The 26,787-nt window shown below is 27.7% G+C and overlaps 3 protein-coding genes across 5 annotated transcripts in view; 1 reads left to right on the forward strand and 2 right to left on the reverse strand.

Moving 5' to 3' along the window:
• Positions 1-24,241, forward strand: part of LOC127287721 (uncharacterized) — a 277,776-nt gene extending 253,535 nt beyond the window's left edge. Inside the window, exon 6 of the mRNA XM_051314806.1 lies at positions 24,228-24,241. The gene's annotated coding sequence lies outside the window, so the exon portion shown is untranslated. The remainder of the gene's footprint in view (positions 1-24,227) is intronic.
• LOC127287717 (phosphatidylinositol-3-phosphatase SAC1) lies at positions 1,106-4,502 on the reverse strand. 2 transcript variants are annotated; one of them, XM_051314801.1, is made up of 9 exons: positions 4,442-4,460; positions 4,132-4,174; positions 3,762-3,853; positions 3,353-3,693; positions 3,162-3,273; positions 2,340-2,683; positions 1,888-2,265; positions 1,630-1,797; positions 1,106-1,550 (listed from the first exon to the last, which is right to left on the reverse strand). In XM_051314801.1, exons 2-9 carry the CDS (start codon positions 4,167-4,169, stop codon positions 1,272-1,274), a joined length of 1,752 nt encoding a protein of 583 aa, XP_051170758.1. In that variant the 5' UTR covers positions 4,170-4,174; positions 4,442-4,460; the 3' UTR covers positions 1,106-1,271. The 2 variants fall into 2 exon arrangements, with proteins under 2 accessions (XP_051170758.1, XP_051170756.1); XM_051314799.1 differs by having other exon boundaries at positions 4,132-4,502.
• The window catches only part of LOC127287713 (zinc finger protein 423 homolog), a 100,453-nt gene continuing 79,005 nt past the window's right edge, over positions 5,340-26,787 (reverse strand). Inside the window, exons 1-6 of one of the 2 annotated variants that reach the window (XM_051314796.1) lie at positions 18,252-18,749; positions 13,810-14,048; positions 12,548-12,690; positions 7,199-9,899; positions 6,907-7,131; positions 5,340-6,823 (exon numbers count right to left, since the gene is read on the reverse strand). In XM_051314796.1, the coding sequence (XP_051170753.1) occupies positions 6,473-6,823; positions 6,907-7,131; positions 7,199-9,899; positions 12,548-12,690; positions 13,810-14,048; positions 18,252-18,363 (3,771 nt within the window). In that variant the 5' untranslated portion in view covers positions 18,364-18,749 and the 3' untranslated portion in view covers positions 5,340-6,472. Of the gene's footprint in view, positions 6,824-6,906; positions 7,132-7,198; positions 9,900-12,547; positions 12,691-13,809; positions 14,049-18,251; positions 18,750-26,787 lie in introns of those variants that run through there. The other variant, XM_051314795.1, reaches the window with a different exon arrangement.

Consider the following 26,787-nt stretch of genomic DNA (forward strand, 5'->3'; position numbering starts at 1 on the left):
AAAACAAAACGTAATAACCTTCAAAAAAACCTACCAATTGAACCTAAATTGCAGTAGACTAAGAATAATCAATTTTATTCCATTTTTTTGAATAGAATGTTTTCCTGGAAAATGAAAAAATTCGAAAAAAATTAAAATAAAATTAATCAGCATGTCTCTTTTAGTTTTTTACTTTAAAACAACACGTAATAACCTTCAAAAAAACCTACCAATTGAACCTAAATTGCAGTAGACTAAGAATAATCAATTTTATTTCATTTTTTTGAATAGAATGTTTTCCTGGAAAATGAAAAAATTCTATACATATTCAAAAAAAATTAATCAGCATGTCTCTATTATTTTTTTACCTTAAAACAACACGTAATAACCTTTAAAAAAACCTAATAATTGAACCTAAATTGCAGTAGACTAAGAATAATCAATTTTATTCCATTTTTTTGTATAGAATTTTTTCCTGGAAAATGAAAAAAATCCTTACAAATTCAAAAAAAATTAATCAGCATGTCTCTATTATTTTTTTACCTTAAAACAAAACGTAATAACCTTCAAAAAAACCTACCAATTGAACCTAAATTGCAGTAGACTAAGAATAATCAATTTTATTTCATTTTTTTGAATAGAATGTTTTCCTGGAAAATGAAAAAATTCTATACATATTCAAAAAAAATTAATCAGCATGTCTCTATTATTTTTTTACCTTTTGTACCTTTAAAATACCTTCAAAAAAACCTACCAATTGAACCTAAATTGCAGTAGACTAAGAATAATCAATTTTATTTCATTTTTTTGAATAGAATGTTTTCCTGGAAAATGAAAAAAATCCTTACAAATTCAAAAAAAATTAATCAGCATGTCTAATTATAAATTTTTGAAAATTTAAAAGCAAAATATAAAAAATTCAAGGACAAAAATTAAAATTCTAGGACTTTTAAGGACATTTTTTCAAATTCCAGGTCATTTCCACGACTTCCAGGACTAGTAGACAGCCTGTACACAATCTAATGGTTAGTAATAAAATATTTCATCATTTTTTTTTGTATTTATTTATTACATTTTCCTCCATTAAATAAATTAGATAATTGAAAAAAATATTCCAATAATAAAATTTCTTAATATATTTAACCTATTTATTTATATTTTTTTTGTTTTTAATTAAAAAAAAAGAGAAAAAGTACAATTTCATGACACATAAATTACAACATACCATATTTATATATACTTTTCCATTAACAATTTGAACGTAACGGAAATTTTTTTCTCCAAACAAAATACTAAATAAGTCTTGGCTTATCGACATATTGTTTGCCATGATGAACAATTGTTGCAAATGTTCCAGCGACCATACCACCCCAAAATAACATATAAAGTAAAACTTCAGTTGTATATCTTGATGGTAGAATAATATGTGCAACTAACATTGCCGACGCCACTAATAATACAAGTGGGAATGTTGCGTAACGCCAATTTCTTTCAGATTCAAGTGGACATTTTCTCGATGAACATTCATCGTCCTGAATTACATAACGTCCCAAAAAGAGTTCAATCGAATCCTTAAAAGAATGTGAAATATTTTAATTTTTGTTCTCCTTTTTTTAAAATTTTAATAAATTCATTAATTTTATCACCTACTTGTCGATAACCATCAGCAAAATTATTTTTATAATATCTTGTCATTGAATTTATACCATCTTTAATTGCCCCAAGTTTTGTACGTTTTCCCGTACGTGTAAAATCTGTTTTCAATGCACTTGTACCAGAATATTCTATACTTATTATATCCGCATTATCGGCCCATACCTGAAATTAATAAGATTTGTTTATTTTTTTCCCCCACTTTAACAAAAGTGGAATTGTTCTGGCAACTATTTAATAATTATAAAATTATACTTGTTTAAACATATTTTCCAATTGTGGATGTTCCTCAACGCTTCTCAGGACTTTTAATTTACATAATGCATCTGAAAGTACTCTTTTTGCCAACATACTTTGAACAACATTTGTACGATCCAAACAATCAATGCAATTTGTACGAAAAACGCCATCCTGCACTGAGAGTAATGCACTATTTCTTGTTAATAAAAAATAACCAATTTGTTCACGATCATGAGCCAAACGATCCATTAATATTGTCAATCGATCCCAACGCATTTTTCTACATTCCGCATGAAAATCAAATGATTCAAGTCGTACATTTTGATTTCCTATTCGATTAACAATATCACGATATGCCCTCTCTAATTCACCCTCTGCTCCATTGTGATCGATCTGTTCAAAAAAAAAAGAAAATTATCATTTCCAAATTATTCGACTTGGTAAATGAAAAAGAAAAAAAAAATTACCAAATTAACTAAAATCTGTTTTCCATAATGAAATATCTGTGCTTCAAAATGTCTTGTACATGCTGTTTGATGATCTTCATGTGGAATTAATTGTGGTTTTGGTTTGTACTTGAGATTTGGTGCTTGTTGCCAAAATAATGGAATTGATCCACGAGTTTGTACAAAGGAACTTCGATCACCGTTCACTTCAATTAATTGCTCTGTTTCAACGTAATTTGAAACATTACCATTTCCATCTATACCACGTGAAAATAATCTCGTACCAGCACGTTGAATACTCCGTCGTGAAACAATTCCCCAATTAAATGCAATGCCATTTATCACAATTGTGTTCAATGAAACAACTGTTTTTTTTTCATGTTAAGGTTTTCTTTCCGTTTTTTCAAAAAAAAATAGTCAAAATAAACAAAGAATTCTCCCATCAGTCCTTAATTTGTAATGTCTGTACACACATTTTACTAACCAAAACGCATGTTTCTTATTTTTTTTGATGATCAGATGTAATATAAAAAAATTATTTTTATTAATATTTAAATAGTTTTTTTCGAAATTTAAAGTCGACGCTCAAGAAGTTAAATTATTTTTTATTGAAAAGAATTTGATTCAACTATTTCAAAGAATTAAAAACTGGGGACAAAATCTGTTTTACTATTCGTCGGTAATGTAGATTTCACGTTTTTCGAGGCAAGATAAAGCAATATTTTTCACAAATTGAAAACTATTTCACGAATAGTTAATATTTCCCTCCGAGAGTTAAATATATACAATTTTTTCCGTAAAGAAATTAAAATGACAATTTTTTTTTTTTTCATTAAAGGATACAGCCATGAATAATTGGCAAGCAAAATTTATGCTGCTCTGGCCTCGATGTTAATTCTTGTAACATATATGCATTCCACACAAATCGAGGATCAGCTCTATCGTAAAGTGGCATCTAAAATAAAGAAAAAAAAAGAAAAATATTAATAATTAATTTAATTAATTTTGTTAATTGTAGAAAAAGAAAAATTTACTTGTAAAAATTCTGGATTCGTATTATGTAATCTTTGCATTGTATGACTGAGATCATATGTATAACTAAAATAAAAATGTGGTGTATTTAATACATTTCTAATCATTTCTAAATATGTGGCATTATTTTGCTTTTGTCGTTCATTTAAATGAAGTAACGATCTTGCATAGGGTATAATTTCAGTTGAAATTATTTTGAAAATTTGTTGTCCCGCTATTGTACCAATAGTTTCTGCGCTTGTTATTACAATTAAATAACGTGATGCTAATAGCCTTATTGTACCCACGATACCCCATATTTTTCGTCTACTCGCCGTTTGGGGAATTTGACTCGCAGTACCAGCTGAAAATTAAAAATTTTTTTTTAATTAATTTTTTTTTAAAAACTTAAATTTTTTTAATGATATTTACCCTGTGTGTAAATTTGTTGACTAACTCTATCAACTACAAGTAATACTTTTGTTCCTACTGGTTCTATGTAAAATTTTTCAGGAGTCGCGTACCTAGAAATAAAAAAAAAAAAACAAAAAATTTCTAAAATTAGAATATAAAAATTAATACAAGAAATTAATTAATTATTAATTATATCTTTTTTAGAAGTAATTAACAAATGAATAGATTCATTGATAATTCTAACACAATTAATAATTATTCCATTTATTAAAAATAAAAAACAATGATTCAATTATAATATTTTTCAAATAAAAAAAAATTAATTTAAAATTAAACATGACATTCAAAAAATTTGCATATAGAAATTATATATAAAATATATACTTACAAGTACAAATCATCGTAAACATCAGTATTTATCGTCATTTTTGCTGATTGTAATGTTAAAGTTGAAATTATTAATTACAGAGATATTTATTAAAAGATTGAAGAACAATTTTACGTAGGTAGCACAGATAAAAATTTTATAGATTAATTTACATATATATATATATAGAAAATCTAACACTTTTTTGATAACTAAATTATAATAAAAAAAAAAAAAAATTGTCAACTGGTGTAAATTGCCATTGTAAAATTATTATTAAATTTTAAAAAAATTGAAAATTTATATAAAAGAAATTAAATAATATACACACACAGACAGCATTTAAAATCAACTGACGATGAAAACTGTCATACGTGAATCTGACATTTTGATGACGTAATATTAATGTTAGGTTAGAACGCGAGTAACGACATCTGTAATAGAAAAATCACTAGAGAAACATTTATTTTTAGGAATAGTATTTATTAATTAGAATTTTTTAATATTATTTTATAGTAGCTTTTCAATTATTTATCACGAATTTTTTTTTTTACTTATTGAATAAATATAGTTTAAAATATTTTCAATTATCATTGAAATAACAAGGTAAAAGAACCGTTGGGGATAATGTATCAACTGACATGAATTTAACTTCAGTTGGTAACGTTCTCGTATCAAGCTAGAAGTGTATCTATCGGTATAGTAGTTTTGTTTTGACTTTAACTGTCATTTAATACTTTTATTCCACAGTGCGAAGGTTGACGAAGGTAAGCAATAATTATATCATATTATTACTTATTATTGTCATGAAATAGTATATTTTCAAGGAAGATAGAAAATAAAAATGTATATAATTTAATTCTTTTGATTTCAGGTGCAATGGAAAGATTATTTTTATCTACGCCAATTAAGTAACTTGAATTTAGAAAACCAAATCGTAATATTATCAAAAAGTATTCATTTTCCTTTCTATCATATGAAAATCCGCATCAACTTATTTAAGGCCTAAGCAGAATAGATTCTTGAACGGGAACGCAATCGTAAACGGAAACGTAAGAATGAGTAAGAGAAGGATAGTGAATATTTTTATTCTTCTCTCACCCATTTTTACGTTTCCGTTCACGATTGCGTTCCCCAGTTCAAGAATCTATTCTGCTTAGGCCTTTACTGGTATTGGGAATATCAAAAATGAAATATGATTCTTACTTGAAACAATAAATATAGACATGTAATTTAAAACAATAATTTATTATATTTCGTAAATAACTATCTTATAACGATGTATAATTTTAATTATAATGGACAGGTTATTGCATCTTTATTTAAATACCGCGTTACAGTTTTTTTTTAACATTTTTATCTATAGCTTAATATCAACATTGTTGAGCGATATACTAAATAATACAGTTTTGACTCTGGATGAGCATTTTTTTTTTTTCACTAATTGAAACTTTTTATAAAAGATTTCCTTCCTTTTTTTGACAAAAATAGAAATTTTACTTTTTTTTTGAAAAATAATTGACGCTAAAAATCGCTAAGATGTATATAAATCGTTAAACTTAACGCTGATTAAAAAAATGTTAAAGATAGTTTACAAAATATATGTCAAGTTAATTAGAATTAAATAAACCGTAATTTTTAAACTAAAAAATTAACCAAAAATAACTGTAATATAAAAATAAGAATAATTATAATAATTACAATAATAATTGTATTAATTGTTAATAGTAATAGTATAAAATAATAGTAATAGTAATAGTAATAATCATTAAAATTAATAATAATGATGATAATTATTATTGTATAGAAATTTAATAATAAACATTATAAATATTATAAACCATAACCTTCTATTGAACAATTGCATAATACTTTCATAAAACAAAGCCTTAAATTTACGTTGAATTAACTTTTTTTTTAATTTAAAATTTAAAAAACAGTATATGTACAAAAAAACATTGATCATTTCGATCAGAGATAAAAATTTCATTTTAAAAAAATTTTACAATACATTTTACATAAATACAAAATGTTAATTATTGGTAAAAGTTGCATTAAAAACATTTTTTTTTTTTTATGAAACTTTCCAAATGTTTGAGCTCAATTTTTTATATATGAAAATTTGTAATTATTGATTACAATTTTTCATATATATTGATATTTTTTATATTTGTTTATAGGAAGACAGAATATGTACAATTGAATTATTTTTACAAATTCTCATCTGAACTTGACAAATCAAAATTAATTTTTTTTTTTTTTTTAAATTATAGGGATTATTTTCTTATTAAAATTTGCTAAAATTATATGTTATATATACAAATAATTAGGAATATTAAATTAAATTTAGGAAAAAAAATTTTTACGACTCAGAATCATTGATCTGTTCAGTATAAACTTTGTCAGAATGAATATTTTCCATATTAATAGTATTTGTTTCTTGATTTTCATATTTTTCATTAACATCAACAGTGATTTCATCATTTTCATTGATTTGATGAATTTCCTCTTTTACTGTTATTTTCTCGTGAATTTCTTTATCGTGTTCTTGAATACCATTCTCAATTTTTTTTACATCTTTTGGTGATGGAACACGCGCAGAATGAAAAACACCCACATGCTGATCAAGTTCGGCTCGAAAGAAAAATTTTAATTCACAATTGTTACAGTCGTATGGACGAGCTCCCAATCCATGTTGTTGGAGCATATGATTCTGTAAAGAAGATAATTCAATTAGAAGAATTGGAATTAGAATTTTTAGGTATAGAATTTAGTTTATTTTAATTTTGAAATTACCTGAAGTCCAATGGGTGCTGTAAATAATGACTGACAAATATAGCAACTTAATGCAGTACATCCGGCAAAAGTATGCTCTATTAGATGACTTTGCAATTGTAGTGGACTATTGGCATCAAATAAACAAAGATGACAACGTAATGCTTCCAATGATTCTTTTCCCGATGATTCGAGATGTTCTTTCTTTACATGTTCCTGAATTTTAGCTTCCGTTGGAAAAGACACCTGTAATTATTTCGTATTTGTAATGTCGTTAAATTGTAAATTAATTATATAGATTAGTAATAAATACCTGGCATTGTATACACGTGTATGTACCCAAGGGTTTATGTTCTTCAATTCGATGTTTTTCAGCTTCATCTGAATCTTCAAATTTGATATTACATTCTTCACATCTCATTACATCGTTTGTACCAACATCAGATGTTTTTTCTTCAATTTTGTAATTTCCATTCCATTTTTCCCTAGAAGCATTTTCCCATTGTGTCTCCTTTAACCATAATTCGCTTTTTGATCTTGGATGTCCGTAGTTTAATATTGGAAGACCTTGTGAATGCCTCATGTAACATGCTTTACAAACAAATAGAAGAGAATTAGCTGAATTAGTTGAATGATTTGATGGTAAACTAACAAATTCCTCGGCATTAAATTCCCTGAGACAAAGACAACAATTGTGAGTTGATGATTTATTGTGTTTTGGACTTGGACTTTCGGAATTTTGGGATCCTGAATTTGATCTTAAATGATGCCTGGCGTGTAGTCTCACTTCAAGATCACTAATTAATGTTTGTCTACATACAACGCAAGGTGCCGGCAAATGTGGAAGTGTACTATCCAATCTCTGTTGTGGATCAACATTCTCCAAACTGTGTCTTTGAACATGTTCAAAAAATTGTGATTCCGAATGTAATGTACCACGACAAACAATGCAGATATCACTTAATTGTATTTTACAATGTTTCTGAAGTTTATGTTCAGCGAGTGTTGCACCTGATGGACAGACTTCATCACAAATATTACATTTATGACGACCACCATGCTCATTGGTTGCATGCTGTATTCTAGTATGTGATTCTAATTCACTACGCGAACGACAAACTTCACCGCAATAGGCACAAGTCATACTTAATGATGACATTGATTTTCCCTGAACTTTAGATGGTGTATGAGCTAATTTTTTGTGTGCTTGAAGTTCGGCATCATTTGTAAATTCACCACGTTCACAAAGTTCACATTGTTGAACAGTTCCATAATTTGGTCTCTTATTGTTGTCACGTTGATTTAGTGAATTATTATTACTCGACGCTGGTGAACGACCACGTTTTGTTCTTTGTTCTCTATTTGTCTCGGAATTAACATCCTCCTGTGATCTCGATGGACGATGAATTCGACCATTTTCCCTTGTATGATTGGAATGATGAACCTGTGCAATATGACGATCGAGAAGAAATTCAACGGCAAAACCCTCACGACATATAGGACATCTGTATAAATTTGTCGAATGACTTGCCATATGAAGTTGAAGATCTAAATCTGAATTACAACAAATTCCACAAAAAACACATCTATTTGTGATACCTGGAGTTGAGGCAGGACTTCGTGGTAATGGACTTTCATTAACATGGGACGGAGGTGCGTGTACTGTTCTTACATGATTTGCCATTTCGGCTTCACTTCTGAAGAAATTCATATTTTCCACTGGTGCATTGCCAGGGGAATTTTCGTTGTTTATTGAACAAACATTACAGCGATAGATACGACACTCTTGACTATGTTTAACGGCAAAATGAACTTGTATAGCTACACGAGAATCAAAAGTATCTCTACAAAGTGCACAACGATATAAATGATGTGCGTGTGAATCGAGTAAATGCCGTTGAAGAAGATCAGGATGGGGGTATAATTTTTTACAAGCATTACAAGCATATTCCTTAGTGACTTGTCCTAAAAAGTGTTTTGTCAAATGCACCATCATTTCTTCTCTATCTGAAAAATTGGCCTCACATTTTGGACATTGATTACGTGGTGTTTCATTTTTTTGATCTGCTTTAAGATGTCTCGCTAAATGTTCTCTAAATGATTCAAAATCTTTTAATGCTGCTCCACATTGTCCACATAAAAGTGTTCCGGCTGAATAATTTTCATTCGGTTTCAAATTTTTATTTGTTAAATCGGCGGGTTCAAAATCTTTGGCAATTTTTGCTCTTGTTTGTTTGATATCGTAAGATCCATTTAATTTTGGATCACCATATTCACGTGCCTCAGATAATCTTCTATCTTCACAATGATGAAGTACATAGTGCTCAGCGTATGCTGCTGCTGATGAACATGGAATTCCACATAGTGGACAAATCATCAATGATCCTAATCCATCGACACGATGAATTGATATTAAATGTTCTCGTAATAAATTAGGTGATGCGAATTTCATTGTACATTGACCGCAAGTGAGTGATGATTCATATAAATCTTTCTCCTGTAGGGAATTTCTATCATCGGGAAATTTTTTTGCATAAAATATAACTTCTCTATTTCTGTCAATTTTTTGATGATTTGATAATTCGGCAGTTTGACCTGGTGATGGCATTAGATTTTCTCCACTTAAAATTGCTTGATGCATTGTATGAACATGAAGTTGAAGTTGTTGCATACTGGTGAAGGAATCACGTGTACAATACATGCATGTTAATTTCAAAGGTGATAAAATTGGTGTTGTTGAGGCACTTGCCTGTGATTTTATTGATTTATGATTAAGTGTTAAATTTAAATTCGGTGATGGTGAATTTGGAATTGGAGGTGATGCTGTACTATGGGATGATACACTTCGACGACCAAAATCCATTTCTAATTTTGATCCTTGGGTATTTTGATGTCTTTTATGTGATTGCATGTGAGATGTTAGAGCAGCTGCTGTATTATATCCTCGGGAACATGATGTACATTGAAATGGCTTCTGTGTGTCATGGGTTTTCATGTGAATTTTCAAATGATCACTGAAACAAGAGAATTTTTTTTTTTAATATTTCATAGTTTTTTTTTTGTATAATATTTAATAAATTCTAAGACACAGTAGAATATATTTAATGGAATGAATGTCTGAGTGATCGATAAATATTTTAACGATTCAGTGCAAAAATAAAGTCCGTAAGACGAAGACCAGTATAAATAAATCACTGAAATGAAGATGGACAGATATTTTTGCCTTGCACTTTTTATTTGAATAATTCAATTTATTCGGCGAGCATTACTGGACTGAGGAGATTTAAAGCTTTAATGGATTTGGGTTATTTTAGTTGGTTTATTTAAATTCCAATCAATAAAGTGTTTTGTAATATTTTCAGTTTAGTAGTTAAAAATTTTTTTTTTGTTAGAATTCTAGTCTTTAGATAGAAAAACTGATCTTTCTCATGCTTTAAATATCATTAACGTCACGTTTTTGACCTATGGTTCGATGCTGAGATCGTTCGTTCTTTTTTTTAAGAAAACGACGCCATTGGAAAAAAGTATACTGGACGAAAAATGGACCCAGAAATAAAGGGATGGAGAGAAAAAGAGAGTGCTTCATTGCGCGTGGGAGGGTTCGAAACAAAAGCCCTAGATGGAAGGGTGGTACGTCGTGGGAAACGAATTCGTTCCCTTTTCAACATATCAACACTGGGTGGAGTTACAACTTCCTATTTGCTTGCTCCAATTTCCTCTTCTTCCTCCGTTAAAAAAAATATATTTATATCTTTAGTGAAGAAAAAAGAATAGTTTTGATGATTTTTATTTTATTCTCCATTTTTTTTAAAATCAAGTTTTGATGAAAAAATAAATACAGTTCGACGAGGAAAGATTTACTTCGAGATTTAAAGATGTGCGTGAGCTGAAGAAAATTTATTTCCTCCATTAGTGTACTTAGGGGAAACAAGAGGAAATAGAGGGGAAAAAAAAGTAAAATGGTAGCCAATTTTGATTCAATGGTTTTTTCTAGAATTATATTTCAAGTGCAAAAAGATTGAAATTAGTTTACCATTGAAATAATTTAAAGATGTATAATGGATAGAGGGTGACAGAGGAGGTTTAAGATGCACGTTATTCGTTCATCGATCTTCCAACATTCTTGACGTGCCACACGTCTTTTGTGTATGTAGGTGAGTGACCTGAACCAATCAGAGAAAAAGGGGGTACCAAAAAGAAAGAAAGATAAAAAAAAAGTTGAACAAGAAGAGAAGCTAAAGAAGATTTCTTCTTCTTCTTCTTCTTTTGTTGGGTCACCCAAGCCGACTTCCATTGGTGGAATAGACGTGGCGTAAAGATCACAAGATATGCGATTTGTAATAGTGGATGACAGGTGGAGCGCATCTCTTTCTCGTTTGGTCAAGATTAAAGACCTTATCCGATAATCAGTTGTTATTTCAATGTGAATTGCACCAGATATCTCCAATGAATCAACCAATGTCATTTATATTTCAATATGAAGGAGGATTCGAATAATTTCAATGAAGAAATCAACTCTACAGGTCATTGATGCCGTTAATTATTGCTGATCAATCTAAATCTTGATTTATATATAAGATATCACTGAATCAGAATTCTTGGGGAAACTAAGAGTTTTGTCAAAAAATAACCTGGCGTGTAAATGTAAAATTAAAAAAAATAACAAGATCAAAGTATTAGAATTCTTGGGGAATCTAAAGGTTTTCTCAAAAAATAACCTGGCGTAATTGTAAATAAAAAAATTTTTAAAAATAACAAAATCAAGCATCAGAATGCTTGGGAAATCTAAAGGTTTTGTCAAAAAATAACCTGGCGTAATTGTAAATAAAAAAATTATTTAAAAAAAAATATAAATGCAGTACTATCAAATATTCTGTATTAAGTAATTATATTGAGTTTCAATGCTATTTGAAAATTTCAAAACTAAAGAATTGTTTTCAGTATAAAGAAATAAAGGATTTCCTTTATATGATCAGAGTGATTAATACATCACAGGTTGTGTTTCAGAATCAGTTGCGACTTTCAAGGCTCGTGCGTATGGACTTGGAACTGAATGATTCTAAGGCCCATGGGGTTGACAAATGACTAATGATCACAAGGCGACTGTGGGACTCTGGACATTAGTCAAGCTTACTCATATATATACATATAAGAACCAATGGTTTCTTCTATATCTCCCTTTCATCCTGTGTCTCAATTCTAGATTCTACAACATATATATATATTCATATGCGTGGTGTCGAGTAAACTCGTTTTTTTCAAGCATGAGGTATTGAAATGCTAAGCTGAGAAGGCGTTGGGTGCATTTTATAACTACAGTTATAAGTGTTATACCTTCGAAAAAGTAAATAGGTTACAAATTAAACATTAGTCAAATGTCTCTCGCTGCTCTTCATCTTTTTTTACGGTTCCGTTCACGCAGAGAACCGAAACGGAACCCTTATATTTAAATTCAAATAATCGTAAACGGAACCCTAGGTAAGCGAGTGTAACTCGTACTTAACCAATTTTTTTTATTTATTGATTAAATTCTATTAATTTACTTTTTGAATTTAATGATTCGAAGATTTTGGTCCTTTTTACAAATTGTAAAGGGTTTTGTCAAAAAATAACCTGGCGTAATAAATGAAGGAAAAAAATAAGAAAATTCTTATGCTCTTACCTTCTGGAAAATGCGGCCTCACAGTGCGAGCATCGATATCTCCTGTCGCCAGTGTGCAATTTAACATGACGATCACGACTTCGTTTGTGTTTAAATAATCTTGCGCACCAACTGCATCTGTATGGCATCTGATCACCATGACTCTGCAAAAAAAAAAAGAATTCCCAAAAATTTAATAATTAAGGATAATTTCTATTTCATTGAAATCCCACATTGACGCATTTAAAATGATCATTATATATATATGTGTCTGGAAATGTCGGACTTTTAAGTGATTACGCGACTACTATAAAGTAACATATATTTAATGACTTGGTTATTACTACACGACGATAAATCTTCTTCAAAATGTATAACACATTCGAAATTATACATAATTATACCACTTTATGATACATATTAGTGATGCTTCATAATTTTGTATAAACAAAGACATATTAGGCAAAATGATTTCTTGCTGTTTAGATGAATGTATTTAAAAATTCGAAATGAAATATAGTTATTTAAAAAATCAACAAAAGCTAACTTAAAAATATTGTGCGGCTTTTCAGTGTCACCCATCCAGATTGCTGATATGATATGGACCCATATGGTCGGAGCCTTTGTCCTCGACCACCGTGAGGACGTAAAACAGAAGTGGAGTTCAAAGTCAAGACGACAAAGTTACACCGAAGCACGTAGATCGGTAAGAAAGACATATACACTTGACCAGCAGCGGCTCTCTTTGTGAATAAGGATTATGGAATATGAAAACTTTTTTTTTTTTTTTTTGCAATACATGGAAATAGTCGAAAAAATATTTTACATTAAAATTCATTTGATGGAAATTCGTTTCGTTGGGAAATAATCATCGGAATTGAATAATAAAGTAAAATGTAGAAATTAAAAATTTCTAGTTAGACCTCGCATTGTTTTTAATTGTCCAGTTCTTGGTTTTTGAAAACAGGAATTTCTTGATACTTTGAGGGCAGCGCGTGGCCCCGAAAGAATTTTTTTTCCCCTACTCTGTTTTGCATGCTAAAAGGATTAGTTGCGCTTCCGCGTCGAGTTTAGGTCATCATTGGGTCAAAATCTGTAGCATCCTATATATATATATATGTATCGCATAACAGGTTGTGTCGCAACAACTTGTCCACCAGTTTTCTCCAGGTGCGTTAGATTTAACCTCACTCGTTGCGAGTGGAAAATAATATGATCATCAGAATATATAATTTACAAAAAAAGGGAAATTTTTTTTTTTTTCTAAAAAATAGAAAATTTACCTGTTCGTGTTTCTTGAGATAACTCAATCGTGGAAACATTCGATCACAAAATTGACAAGGATATGGTGCAGCTGGATTATTACCATCGACAGTTTGACTAATATCAGCTTCGACTTCCGGTTCAGAGGGGAAACTCGTGGAAGTTGGTGTCGCGCAAGAAGATGGCGTTTCTTCTCCTTTACGTGATGTTGGCCTTCCTTCTTCACTATGCCAAGACGAACTTCCAGTTCCAAGGGCCTCTGAAAAAAAATAAGTTTCCAAAATGTAAAAAAGAAAAAAAATTCTTATTTTTCTCTTAATATAAAATTTATTTTTTCCTAGTGTTGTTGGATTCTTATTTCAAAGAAGTTTTGATACATAAAAAGTATTAGTATCAATGAGATCAAGGTATTAAAATTCTTGGGGAATCTAAAGGTTTTTTCAAAAAATAATCTGGCGTAATTTTAAATAAATAATTATTAAAAAACAGATAATAAGATCAAGTATCAGAATGCTTGGGGAAACTAAGGGTTTTGTCAAAAAATAACCTGGCGTATAAATGAAAAATTAAAAAAAATAACAAGATCAACGTATTAGAATTCTTGAGGTATCTAAAGGTTTTGTTAAAAAATAACCTGGCGTATAAATAAAATATTTTAAAAAAATAACAAGATCAAGGTATTAGAATTCTTAGAGAATCTAAAGGTTTTGTCAAAAAATAACCTGGCGTAATTATGTAAATAAAAAAATTCATTATAAATATATATTTATTTTTTCATCGTTGTAGGATTCTTCTTTCAAATAATAATAAGTTTTGATACATAAAAAATATCAGTTAATTTTTTGCATGAAAAAAAAGGACATATTTATGTTACATAAGATTTGCAATTTTAAGATAATAAATTTAGAATATTTTATGCCTTAAGGTTAAATAGATTTTTGAAACAAGTTTATAAAAAAAAACTGACGCAAGAGAAATCCAGTTTTTCTTCAAAGTATAATTGACCTTATGAACTCAAAAAGAGAATACATATATGTATATATAGTTACTATAGCCTACCTCACCTTGCCCGTTATATCTTTATTGTTTTTGTAACGAGTGCATGGTGAAACTTGTACCATTAAACCAAGGATTTGTCATATGTAAGATGCTATATAGTATATATACTCTCGTCAAAAATAATTTTACAAAATATTATTCATTATTCATGATATATTTGACATTATAAAATCATAAACATTTTGGATTTTTAATAAAAAATATAATATTAAGATAATAAAAAATTCAAATCATCAATAATATATTAGTAATAATAACAATAATAATAGTAATAATAATAATAATAATAATAATAATAATAATAATAATAATAATGATAATAATTCATCGCTGATTAAGGAGACGAATTGCGCTTGAAATTACAATACTCGGAGCAGGAAGTTCTCGTTAGAATTAAATGTTCCATTATCAAAGAATTTTTAAGATCTAATGACATCTCTCAAGTGAAGATGTTATATATGTATAGCGTTCTGGGAAATACCGGATGTGAAACACACGTGGTTATATTGTACTTGAGGGCGAGTGAAATAGAATATATCGTTGCGCATCTCTTTCAAACATCAGTGGAAATGATTCGGCTAGTTGGTTATTTCCTCATTTGTTATAGCAACGAGTAAAAGACACCCACGAGTCAATTTAAGAGATTTTACGGAATCTTGTTCATATATATATATATACTAATATATATAAACGCATTTCACGACCACATATATCCGTTTATAAGCCACCCAAACCCGCAACGCAATGATCTACGACGAGGATCTTCAATGGGTCGCATCCTCCACCCACATTCATGTTTCACATTGTAAAAAATTAAATTTTTATATGTTTAATGTAATTTATTGTAAATTTTGTATTATAAACAAAAAGCAAACAGTTTGATTTCACTGTTTAGTATAGAATTTGTTCAATTTTTTGAATTTTTTAGCTTTAACCTGTATAATATTGGATTAACTTTAAAAGGATAAAATAAATATTAACTTTGCAACTATATATTAGACCTAGGTTATAACTATTTTGATTCTGAGTTAAACATTCATTGAAATTATTGCATTGAACACATTTTAAATCAATTTAAATTATTTTTAACCTACTTTGAACCTGCTTTGAACCTTCATTTAACATACGTTAAACCTACTTTGAACCTTTATTTAACATACGTTAAACCTACTTTGAACCTTCATTTAACATACGCGTTAAACCTACTTTGAACCTTCATTGAACATCAATTGAACCTACTTTGAACATACTTTGAACCTTCATTGAAACTTCATTGAACCTACATTTATACTACTTAGAACATACATTTGACCTGCTTTGAACCTACATTGAACCTAAATTAAACCTTCATTGGAGCTAAATTTTTACTGCTTTGAACCTACATTGAACCTAGATCAAACCTTCATTGGGCCAACATTTATACTACTTTGAACCTGCTTTGAATCTACTTTGAACCTTCTTTGGACCTACATTGAACCTACTTTGGGTATACATTTGGTGTACATTTAAGCTACTTTGAATCTACTTTTGGTCTACATTAAATCTACATTAAGCTTAGATAAAACTTTTTAAATTTTTTTTTTTACTTAATATGCATGTCAATTTATTTATTTTATCGAATAAAATAAATATTATATTGTATATATATATATACAAAAATGTTAGCTAATGAGCTGATTGGAAATTCTAACATTTGTTCACCCGTTTCGAATGCCACTGAATGAATCATTTCAAGTGGACCAAATTCGAAGAAGGGAGTCTCCGCGACCTATAATAAATATAAATACAGCTGTGGGCTATACGTGAAATTTAATTCCCTTCATTTAATTAAATACAAAATTAAATTTTCAAAATTGAAATTTAATAATTCTTTAATGCCTAATAAAAATTCGGCTTAATAGCAATTCTACTAAGTGAAAAATTATGCATGCGATTGGTACATATTTTTTTCTAAATGAAAGTTTTTGCTAGAGAAAAATTATCATTAATTAAAAATTCAGCTTAATAGAAATTCTGCTCAATGACAAAATATGCCTAGTAATAATTTTGCTCAATTAAAATTCAGCTTAATAGAAATTCTGCTCAATGACAAAATATGCCTAGTAATAATTTTGCTCAATTAAAATTCTGCTTAATAGGAATTCTATACTCAATGAAAATTATGCCTAATAAAAATTTAGCTCAATGAAAATTCGACTTAATGGGAAATTGGCCTAATATGAATTCTATACTCAATGAAAATTATGCCTAGTAAAAATTTATCTCAATGAAAATTCGGCTTAATAGCAAAATGGGTCAATGAAAAATTATGCCTAGTAAAAATTCTGCTCAATAAAAAATTGGCTTAATAGGAATTTTTGTTAAGTAAAATTCGGCCTAATAAGAATTCTATTAATAAAAATTCCTCTTAATAAGAATTCAGTAAAATGAAAATTCTGCTAAATGAAAACTCAACTTCATAAAAAAAATTTCTAAAAGAAAATTCGGCTTAATATGAATTCTATCAATGAAAATTCTTCTAAATAAAAATCCAACTTAATAAGAATTCTGTTAAATGAAAATACTATATATGCTAAATAAAAAGTTTTTCTATAGATAAAAATATAGTCTCATAAAAATTTGATTGCTTTGGAATTAAATGTATATATGTATATATGCAAAAAAAGGAATATTTGGAGCTATTGTAGAAAAAAAAGAATAGGAAAAAAGTATAAATAATGGAAGAAAGAGAGAAAGAGAGAGAGAGAGAAAGAAGCAAAAGAGAGATTGATGAGGCATGAAGAAGGAGTGCAAAGATCAGTATTCTCATTGTGGTTCGGATTTATTTAGCAACTGATTCTATCCAATCAAGGGGGAGATGTGTCATCGTGGCGAGAATAGGCGCACTTAACACACACTCTATGGCAATGCGCTTTTCTCGCGACCTGCCGATGCAAAGTCGCGACAAGAGATTGTGTTGTCACCTCATCCAATCTGCTATTTATAGTATATATATAATATACTTTTGAAATGCTTATTAATAGGGTTGATTTAACAACTTTGTTAATTGCGTTATACTTAAATCATAATAAAGCGAATTTTTTTAATTGATTACAATAATTAAATAATAATAATAATAATAAATAGCAGCTTACTGTTTTTTTTCAAATCTTTCAATAATTTTAATTTCAATGAAAAAATAAATTTTGAAATTTAAATATAAATGAAAATTAATTTGACTAATTTATTATTTTATCAATTTTTTCAGAATTAGGAAAATTGATATATATGCTATTAAAAATTGACTACTGGTCAATTACTGGTAAGTGCAGAGGGCACCTTTTGACAATTTTTGATAGTGTATATTTTTAAATTAATTTTGTATTTAGTAATTAAATTTCCTGTTTTTTTTTTGGAAACAAACCTTTTTCTTTAATGTTGCACTTATCGTCTCTAGATGGTGATTGTGGATCTTTGTGTGCTTGAATTTTTCCAATTAAAAGTTCCAATCTTGAACTATTTCCTTTGAATAGCATTTTAACACTAATTTCTCTTTTTTTTTGTTATCACAAAAATTAATTTCAATGTTTGTTTTTAATCGCACTCACTTTGTATTTTCTTTTCTTATCAGTTACAAATGATAATTGTCGAAAAAATAATTGTCAACATTATTTATGAATGTTTAAATATATATATTTGAATTTAAGGTGTAAATTAAAATTCACTAATTATTAAATTTTTTTTTAAATGATATATTGTTTAACACAAATGATAGAAAAATTTTAATTTAAATAGAAAAATATTTTTAAAAAATTGATTTAAAAAAAAAAAAAAAATCAGAAATGAAGTTTTGATGATGTGTTACGGAATGAAACGTGGGATGAACTGAGTAAGTTTTGTGGAGATACACACTCTAAAGCGTGCTGGTCTATAGGATAAACTAAAAGGGGGCCCCAAGTATAACCTATTATTGCAGTTGGTGAGTCCTCAAGAGTTGAGGTTCTTACATGCTAAAAGAGAAGGGACCTTTTGTGGAAAGGAAAAAGATAGGGAGTCCCTTGAGAAACAAGGCACCTCATTGGATGGTAGGCGTTTCTTGAATACACCCACTTTCTACACTCTTGCACCTATTAAACAATTCATCTACCTATGTATATGTATATATCTAATTCCTAGCTCTTGTGCTTGTTATCCTTATCCTTTTAGTATATACAATTTGACTCAACTGTACTGCTTCTTTCATTTTTTTTTTTTTTTATTCTTTTTCTTGGTTCCGTTCCCGGAAACAGTCTCTCTTCTTTCTCAAGGTCAACGACCACAAAACACGGAAGTTTCTAAGTGTCTTAATATTCCAAATGTGGATCGCGAAATTAAGGAAAATTGTAAAAGAAAAATTAATTTGAAAATCTACTATCTTTTTTGAATCAATGAGATTTTACTGAAAAAATACTTGGAATTTAGGAACTAAATATTACTTGAGTAAAATTTCCCCTGTGATATTTCACTGAAAAAATTTAATTCTTTCATTGAACCTGCAAATCTGTTTTACCAATTAATGATAATGTAGATTTGACTGTTTTACCAATTAATGATAATGTAGATTTGACTGTTTTACCAATTAATGATAATGCAGATTTGACTGTTTTACCGATTAATGATAATGCAGATTTGACTATTTAAATCAGTAATAATTCCTCTGATTTTCAGTGAAATGTAACTGAATTTCAGTGGTAATTTTTTTTACTAAATTTTGTTAATTTCATCAGTGAAATCTCACTGATTCAAATTTTAGAGATTCCCTTTCTTTTTTCTATAATTCTAAAAACTCTTGACATTATTTAGAATTTTGGTAAAAGTTTCTTATTATGATGAAATTTAAATAGGAATTTTTTCACCTAATGGATTTTTGAAGAAAATATATATGTATATATACATAATTTATATAAAGTTACCTTATTGAAAGATATATATTATATACCATTATGTTTTTTCTATGAATTTTGAAAATTACATCAGTCATTAAATTTCAAAAATTAACAAATTGTTAAATGGTCATTAGTTATCTATTAATCAATTCGAAAGTTGTCTGAAGACACAAAAACAATAAATATCCCCCCAAAAAAGTAATTAAATTTTTATTGAAAATTATATTACTTTAAATTACAGCAATTATAGTTCAAAAAAAAAAATGAATTTAGCTAAAAGGAATAAAAAATTTTTTTATAAAATGTTACAAAAAATAAAAATTATATATATATATAGTTATAAAATAATAATTATCAAATAAATTTTAATTTTGCACATTAAAAAAATATGTGACATTTCACCCCAATTTTTTTCTTTTTTACCTATGTGAAGTCGAGTGGAATGGATTCTCACACACGGTTGGAGCTCAGTGGCACCTTAAAGGGGGTCAGGCGGGGGGACCTTGACGCCTTTTAATGCGACTTGCACCCCCTGCAGCCTATTTGCCCCCCCATATGGGTATATATTTTTAAAAAAATCTCTTCAAACCATTTATGTATATATAAATACACCGAGAAAGCCCACCCATTGATATTTATGTCTCATTAGGATATATGTAAAAAAAAAAAAAAATTTTAAGTGACATAAATATAATAAAATTTTACTTCGAAAATGAAAAATAATTATATAATAAAAAAAAATTAAAAATTATATATAACAAATTTAAATCACTAGAATAATTTTAAGGATTTTGATTTTTTAAACAGAAATAGATTGTTGGTCTTTTAGGGTTCGTTAAGGTGGTGGGCAAGATATATATATATAACAATCCAGTAAACCAAAAGGGTGCACCACTCTAAGTGGTTTGCCGGACTTCCGGTCTGGACATTTCCCGTTGTTCTCAAGCAAGTTCCGTTCTTAAGGAAAATTTATGTTTTCTTAGACGGAAGTTCCCTTGGTCTTAAAACACAAATAGAATTTTCAATTGAAATTCAAATTTCCCGCCATTTTGAAATTTTGTTAACGCTATTACTCAAATAATAATATACACGTTAGTTTAAATTATATAAAACAGAAACTAAAATTTGTTCGGAACTAAGGTCCCTTTAATCATGGAGCGTCACATAAATAAATATAGTAACAAATAAAATGAAAAATTTAATTAATTTTTTCCAAACTGTAATTTAGAAAACGTTCTTCCATAATAAAGAAATTTATATAATTTCTTTTTCTTTTCTCCAAAATCTTAAAAAATGACTGTTAGAATTATAAAGTTGCGTTCCAAATAGTGTAAGGAAGAAAAAAAAATACCACTCTCTTTGTATCAATAAACTACTTTTTTGTGAATTTATAATTTTTTTTCTTCACGGGGCAAAATATATACATATTTATATATATATATATATAGCTCACTCTTTATCGAATCAATTGCTCGTAAAGCAACGAGGCATGATACGCTAAAGAAACTTGCTCTCTTCAGTTCTGCTACTACTTCAGATACACAATACTACCGCACCATCAGAAGCGATCGAGGGATCATTGCGAACAATAGAAAACCGAAATTTGTTCCGCGCCTTCTTTTCAAGAACAAATTGCTGTGGGTCTTGATGAGAGCGTCTCAATCTAATAAATTTATCCAACAACTTCATTATAATTATATAAACTACTTTTATTATTTACTTTTATTATTTACTTTTTCTAAATTATTCATTTAGAAATTAATTTATTATTATAATTTTTTTTTTATTATTTCGTATTAATTTTCTTTTTCTATTCTTTTATTATTTAACTATTTACTATTTAAATATTTAACTATTTACTATTTAAATATTTAAATTTTTACTATTTTTAAAAAATTTTCTACTAAAAAGTTAACAGAAAATAAATTTTTTTTCAATAAAATTTATTTAAAAAGTCGTTCAAAAAAAAAACCATCGAAAATTCTTTGATTTTTTTTACTCATTTTAGAATGACGTGGCATTTTTTTTTTTTTCAAAGAAAAATTGGTAGCGTGGCTAATATACTATAATTCACACTAAAAAGGAGAGCATTGAGTATAATATATATATATATATATATATATTGTTTAAGAACTGAATTGACTTTCTTTCGAGTCGGTATAAACGCAAAGATTTTGATCTCTTACAGTAGCTGCCTTGGGATAAAAGGAGGTTTCAATGGATCTTTATTTATATATATATATATATAGATAGTATATTGGTTCCCAATACACTGACCATAAAGACACCTGCCCCGCAAATCAAGGTCCCTCTCTTTCTTTCTATTTCATCGATTTTTCAATTTCCTGTTTTTACACCCGCGATTTAAATTATCGCGTGAAAAGGTATCTTTATATAGATCAATGAAAATTATTATTTGTTCATTGTTATAAAGCTTCAAATATAATATAATTAAATATATAAATTCACCCAAAAAAAAAAAAAAAAATTTTTTCTCTTTTATTGTATTCATTTTCACGCATATAAAAATCTATATTCTACTGTCATTGTTTTTTTTTTTTTTAATTATTGAAAATTCGTGACTGTTCTTTATATATATATATATATATATAGATATACAAAAAGGGAGGAAATTTTAGAAAAATTAAGAAAATTAGAAAGTTATTGAGAATTAAGGGATTTTTTTTATATTCGTGATGTGTGGTCAAAATTTATCTTTTCTTTATAAGTGGGATTATTTAAATTAATTAAATGGTATTTGCTTCAAATACAAAAAATTATTGATCGAAATAAAATTTAATTAATTCAAATCAAAATTATTTGTCTCAAGTAAATATTTATTTGACAACAATCAAGTAATCGATTATTTAAATTAAATAAATTTTTTTCAGTTTAATAATTATTAATATAACACTAATAATAACAATAATAACAATAATAACAATAATAACGATAATAACAATAATCACGATACTAACAAAAATAACAAAAGTAACAATAATAACAATAACAATAATAACAAAAATAACAAAAATAACAAAAATAACAAAAATAACAAAAATAACAAAAATAACAATAATAACAAAAATAACAATAATAACAATAATAACAATAATCACGATAATAACAAAAATAACAATAATAACAAAAATAACAAAAATAACAAAAGTAACAATAATAACGATAATAACGATAATAACAATAACAATAATAACGATAATAACAAAAATAACAAAAATAACAAAAATAACAAAAATAACAATAATAACAATAATAACAATAATAATAATAATAATAATAATAATAATAATAATAATAACAATAATAACAATAATAACAATAATAACAATAATAACAATAATAACGATAATAACAATAATAATAACAATAACGATAATAACGATAATAATAATAATAATAATACATAAATGCATATTAACATAATTGCCATTTAGGTGACTTAAGTAGCTTCTAATCATTTTAGATGTTTTTAAGCGACAACATTGTTTTACAATCGACTTTTAAACTTTAGCACCTAATGAAATTTTAACCGCTCTGTCATTTCAATGCAAAAGAGATGAAATTATCTGATAAAAATGTCTGTTCGGATTTTTATCAAGAATCAATTATATATATATATATCTTTATACTTTCGTTGGATTATTATTATTATTGTACATTTAGTCTTTAGCAGTTGTAATATATAGTATTGAAATATAAATAAATATTACAACGAAAAAATAAAAAAATAAACCAGATTTTTTTTACGGGAAAAAAAAATAATCGGTATAAACGTATTAGGATGAAAAAAAAATTATATAATTCAGAGGATATGAAATTGAGACTAAATAATCTATATATATGGCAAATTTACAAGTGATTTAAAATTAAAGACTTTTGTTTTATTTTTATTTTCCTGTACGACGTGATTTTTGTGATTACGGTACTTTATCGATGGACAGGTTAATTTATTTTTTGTGTGTTTCTTTTTCTTTTTTTTGGTTTAAAAAGCGCGCGGCACCCTCTCTCTTTTTGGACGAGGGAAAAATATATCGGCCCTTTTGCTGCTGTTTAGGTTTTTTGTTGATAAACCAGAGAAAGAGCCGAGTGGCTTCAGAATTTGCGGTAGCTGTGTTTGGACCAACCGCACAGGTCAGACAGGTGAACCTTAATTCGTTGAGAGGGTATATCAAAGTAGCCCGACTACACACCTCTGATCATCCAGTTTTCTCAATATTGAACCTCCCCCATCTCCTCTTTGTTAAAATCAATCCCATTTGTTTCGGATCCATTTATATATATATATATATATATATATATACATATAGTTGTTAAATTTCAGACATTTTAAAATGCTTCGCTTAACACCTTCAAAAAAATTATTTTCATCCTTTATAATGATTTCTGATTATTATCTGTCTGCAAATCATGTGAATTAAAAAAAAACCCCCCGTTTTTATAACCGCAACTAGAATAGCCAAAAAAAAAGGCTCAAAAATTACTCAAGTTTTTGTATATATATGAATTAAATAAAAATTATTAGAAAAATTTTTCTGATTAAAATTTCTAGAAATTGGAAAAAATTTATTTGCTGTTTAATTAATTAGTTTACTACCATGGTAACGATTGCTATACGGTAACTGTTACCATGGTTACCATAACGACGGATGGACGGACGGATATCAAAACGAATTTTTGCTTAAAAAAAAAATTTTTAATCTTAAAAATTTCGATATAACTTAGATATATTTTAAGAAATTTTTTTAAGGACTTTTTCTATCTCTTTTTTTAAGTATTTTTTTTCCTTCACAATGTGTTTCTTTAAAATTAAATTGTTAAAAAGATTTAGTTTTTCGTTAGAATTTTTTTTTCTGTTTTTTTTTGTCCAACATTAATTGCGTCTACTATAATATCATCTTCTGAACGATTGTGAAATTTCATTTTGTAACATTTGATTTTAATTTAAAGAAACTTTATATATATATACAAAGGGGTTGAGACAGTGTTTGGCACGTGCCTTTCCGTTACGCTTGGTTTCAAGATCTGAGAAAACAGCGCACCTGTCTTTATATTATATATATACACAATATCATCCAGTCCTTTTTTTTTAAAAAAAAATCCTTTCGATTCTATACTGGTGTTGGAAAATTAATTTTTTTTTCCTCCGAATAAATTTTCTATTTACTTTCATGTAAAAAAAAATTGATAATTTTACTTTTATTTATTTATATAATATTTTTTTGATAAAATTAACTTTTTTAATATCAACAGAAAATACAAATTATACTTGTTCGCTTAAGATGCACCTGTTGATCTTATTATTTGAAGCAGTTGAAGCAAAACGAGTGGAAATGATTTCAAATTAAAAGAACCGCAAAGTTTACAGAAAAATTCAGTTGATTTATTTAAAAAAGAAAATCAAAATTAGTAAATAGGGTTCGGATTTGACTTCTATATTTTCTTTCTCTCTTCTTTTTTTAATAAATATTTTTATGTATGTTTTTGAAAAAAATATAATTTTTTTTTGTAATACCAAAAATAGAATATATTTTACTATTCAAAAATGAATATAGAAAGAAAATATTATATTTCCGTATATATAGCAGTTCGTATCTCTCCCCTTATTTGAAAATTAAGTTTCAAGGTGTCACAAGAAAGTGTATTTAGAACCTTATACTAAATACTGTAATTAAAAGAACATTAGCTTGGGTGCGGTTAGAATTAACTTAAAAAGAACATACAATATATAACGTTAAGTTAATGGTACTTTTACGGTGTAGATTTTATGTCCCAGAAAATATAACCTAGTCATTCTTCAGACACACAGCAAATATATATATAGTAATTATTACAAAATTTCGAATATTTTTCAGATCTAATCTCAGAACCCCTTTTGGCTTTCTCGATTAGCAAATTAAAATTGACAAACATACATTTTATTAATTACGTTCAAAATTATTATTTTTTTTTCTTAATTTTAAATAAATTAGAAAAATTTTCAATAATAAAGAAAAGAGTTATTGTCAAATAACTAGGGAGGAAAAAAATATTTTTCTGAAATACATAAAAAAAACCTGAGCGAAAACTACTTATTTTAAAGTGCAACAAAAATGTGTCAAGTAGGTGGCGCCACGTCGTTTAAAACTGCAAATAAAAATATGCCTCGTAGATGGCGCCACGTTCTATTCCGTTTAGCATTGGCTCATTTTCAACTGTAACAAAAAATGAGTTTTTTCCCCATTTTTTTGTAGTTAAAAAAAATTAAATTGAATATTATATATATATATAATTCAAAACATATATGTGAATTCGATTATTATAAATGCGCGCTTTTTATAGAAATTATAAAAAAAAATAAAAGGGGGAAAAAAAATTATCAAGGTGATCAGGGTCAAAAATTAAATACATGATCGGGTTTTGTTTGCGATAGGTGCCTATATACACAATGAAGAAATAAAGGTATGCAGTGGGTGCATGACACATGGGTTGTACCTAAATCTCAGATTACGATCTCCCTTTGGGAATCGTGCCAAGATTAAAGAGGCAAGTCCCCCTTGGCTCGAGGCAAAAGATTGAGATGTCACATATGTATAACGACCACTTCAAAAAAAAAAAATATATATATATATATAAATACTGTTTTTTTAACTTCTCAATAATATTTTACGTTATTTTACAATAATAATGTTAATTAAATAAAATTTTATAATAAGGTCTAATTTTTTTTTTTTATATAGATACTTATGCTCCAATTTTTGTGGAATAAAATGGAAGAGCGTGACTGATATGATTATGTTCAGAGCTAGGAGAAATGGTATTGATGATGATGTTCGATGATGGTTGATCAATGATGAACCGTGAGATTTGCAGGTGCCAATGTAACGGACTATATATATATATATAGTTTGTGTTCCTTCAACGAAGTTTATAATTCTCGTGTCCGGGAACCAAACGAATGAAATAGGCCTGAACGAGTAGAATCTCATCATCACGTTTTCCTTGGGAGCAAAGCGAATTCTTTCAACGATGAGTCAA

The sequence above is a fragment of the Leptopilina boulardi genome, unplaced genomic scaffold (genome assembly GCF_019393585.1).
Source record: "Leptopilina boulardi isolate dan_hultmark-lab unplaced genomic scaffold, ZJU_Lbou_2.1 LbouV2_372, whole genome shotgun sequence".
NCBI classification, from domain to species: Eukaryota; Metazoa; Arthropoda; class Insecta; order Hymenoptera; family Figitidae; genus Leptopilina; species Leptopilina boulardi.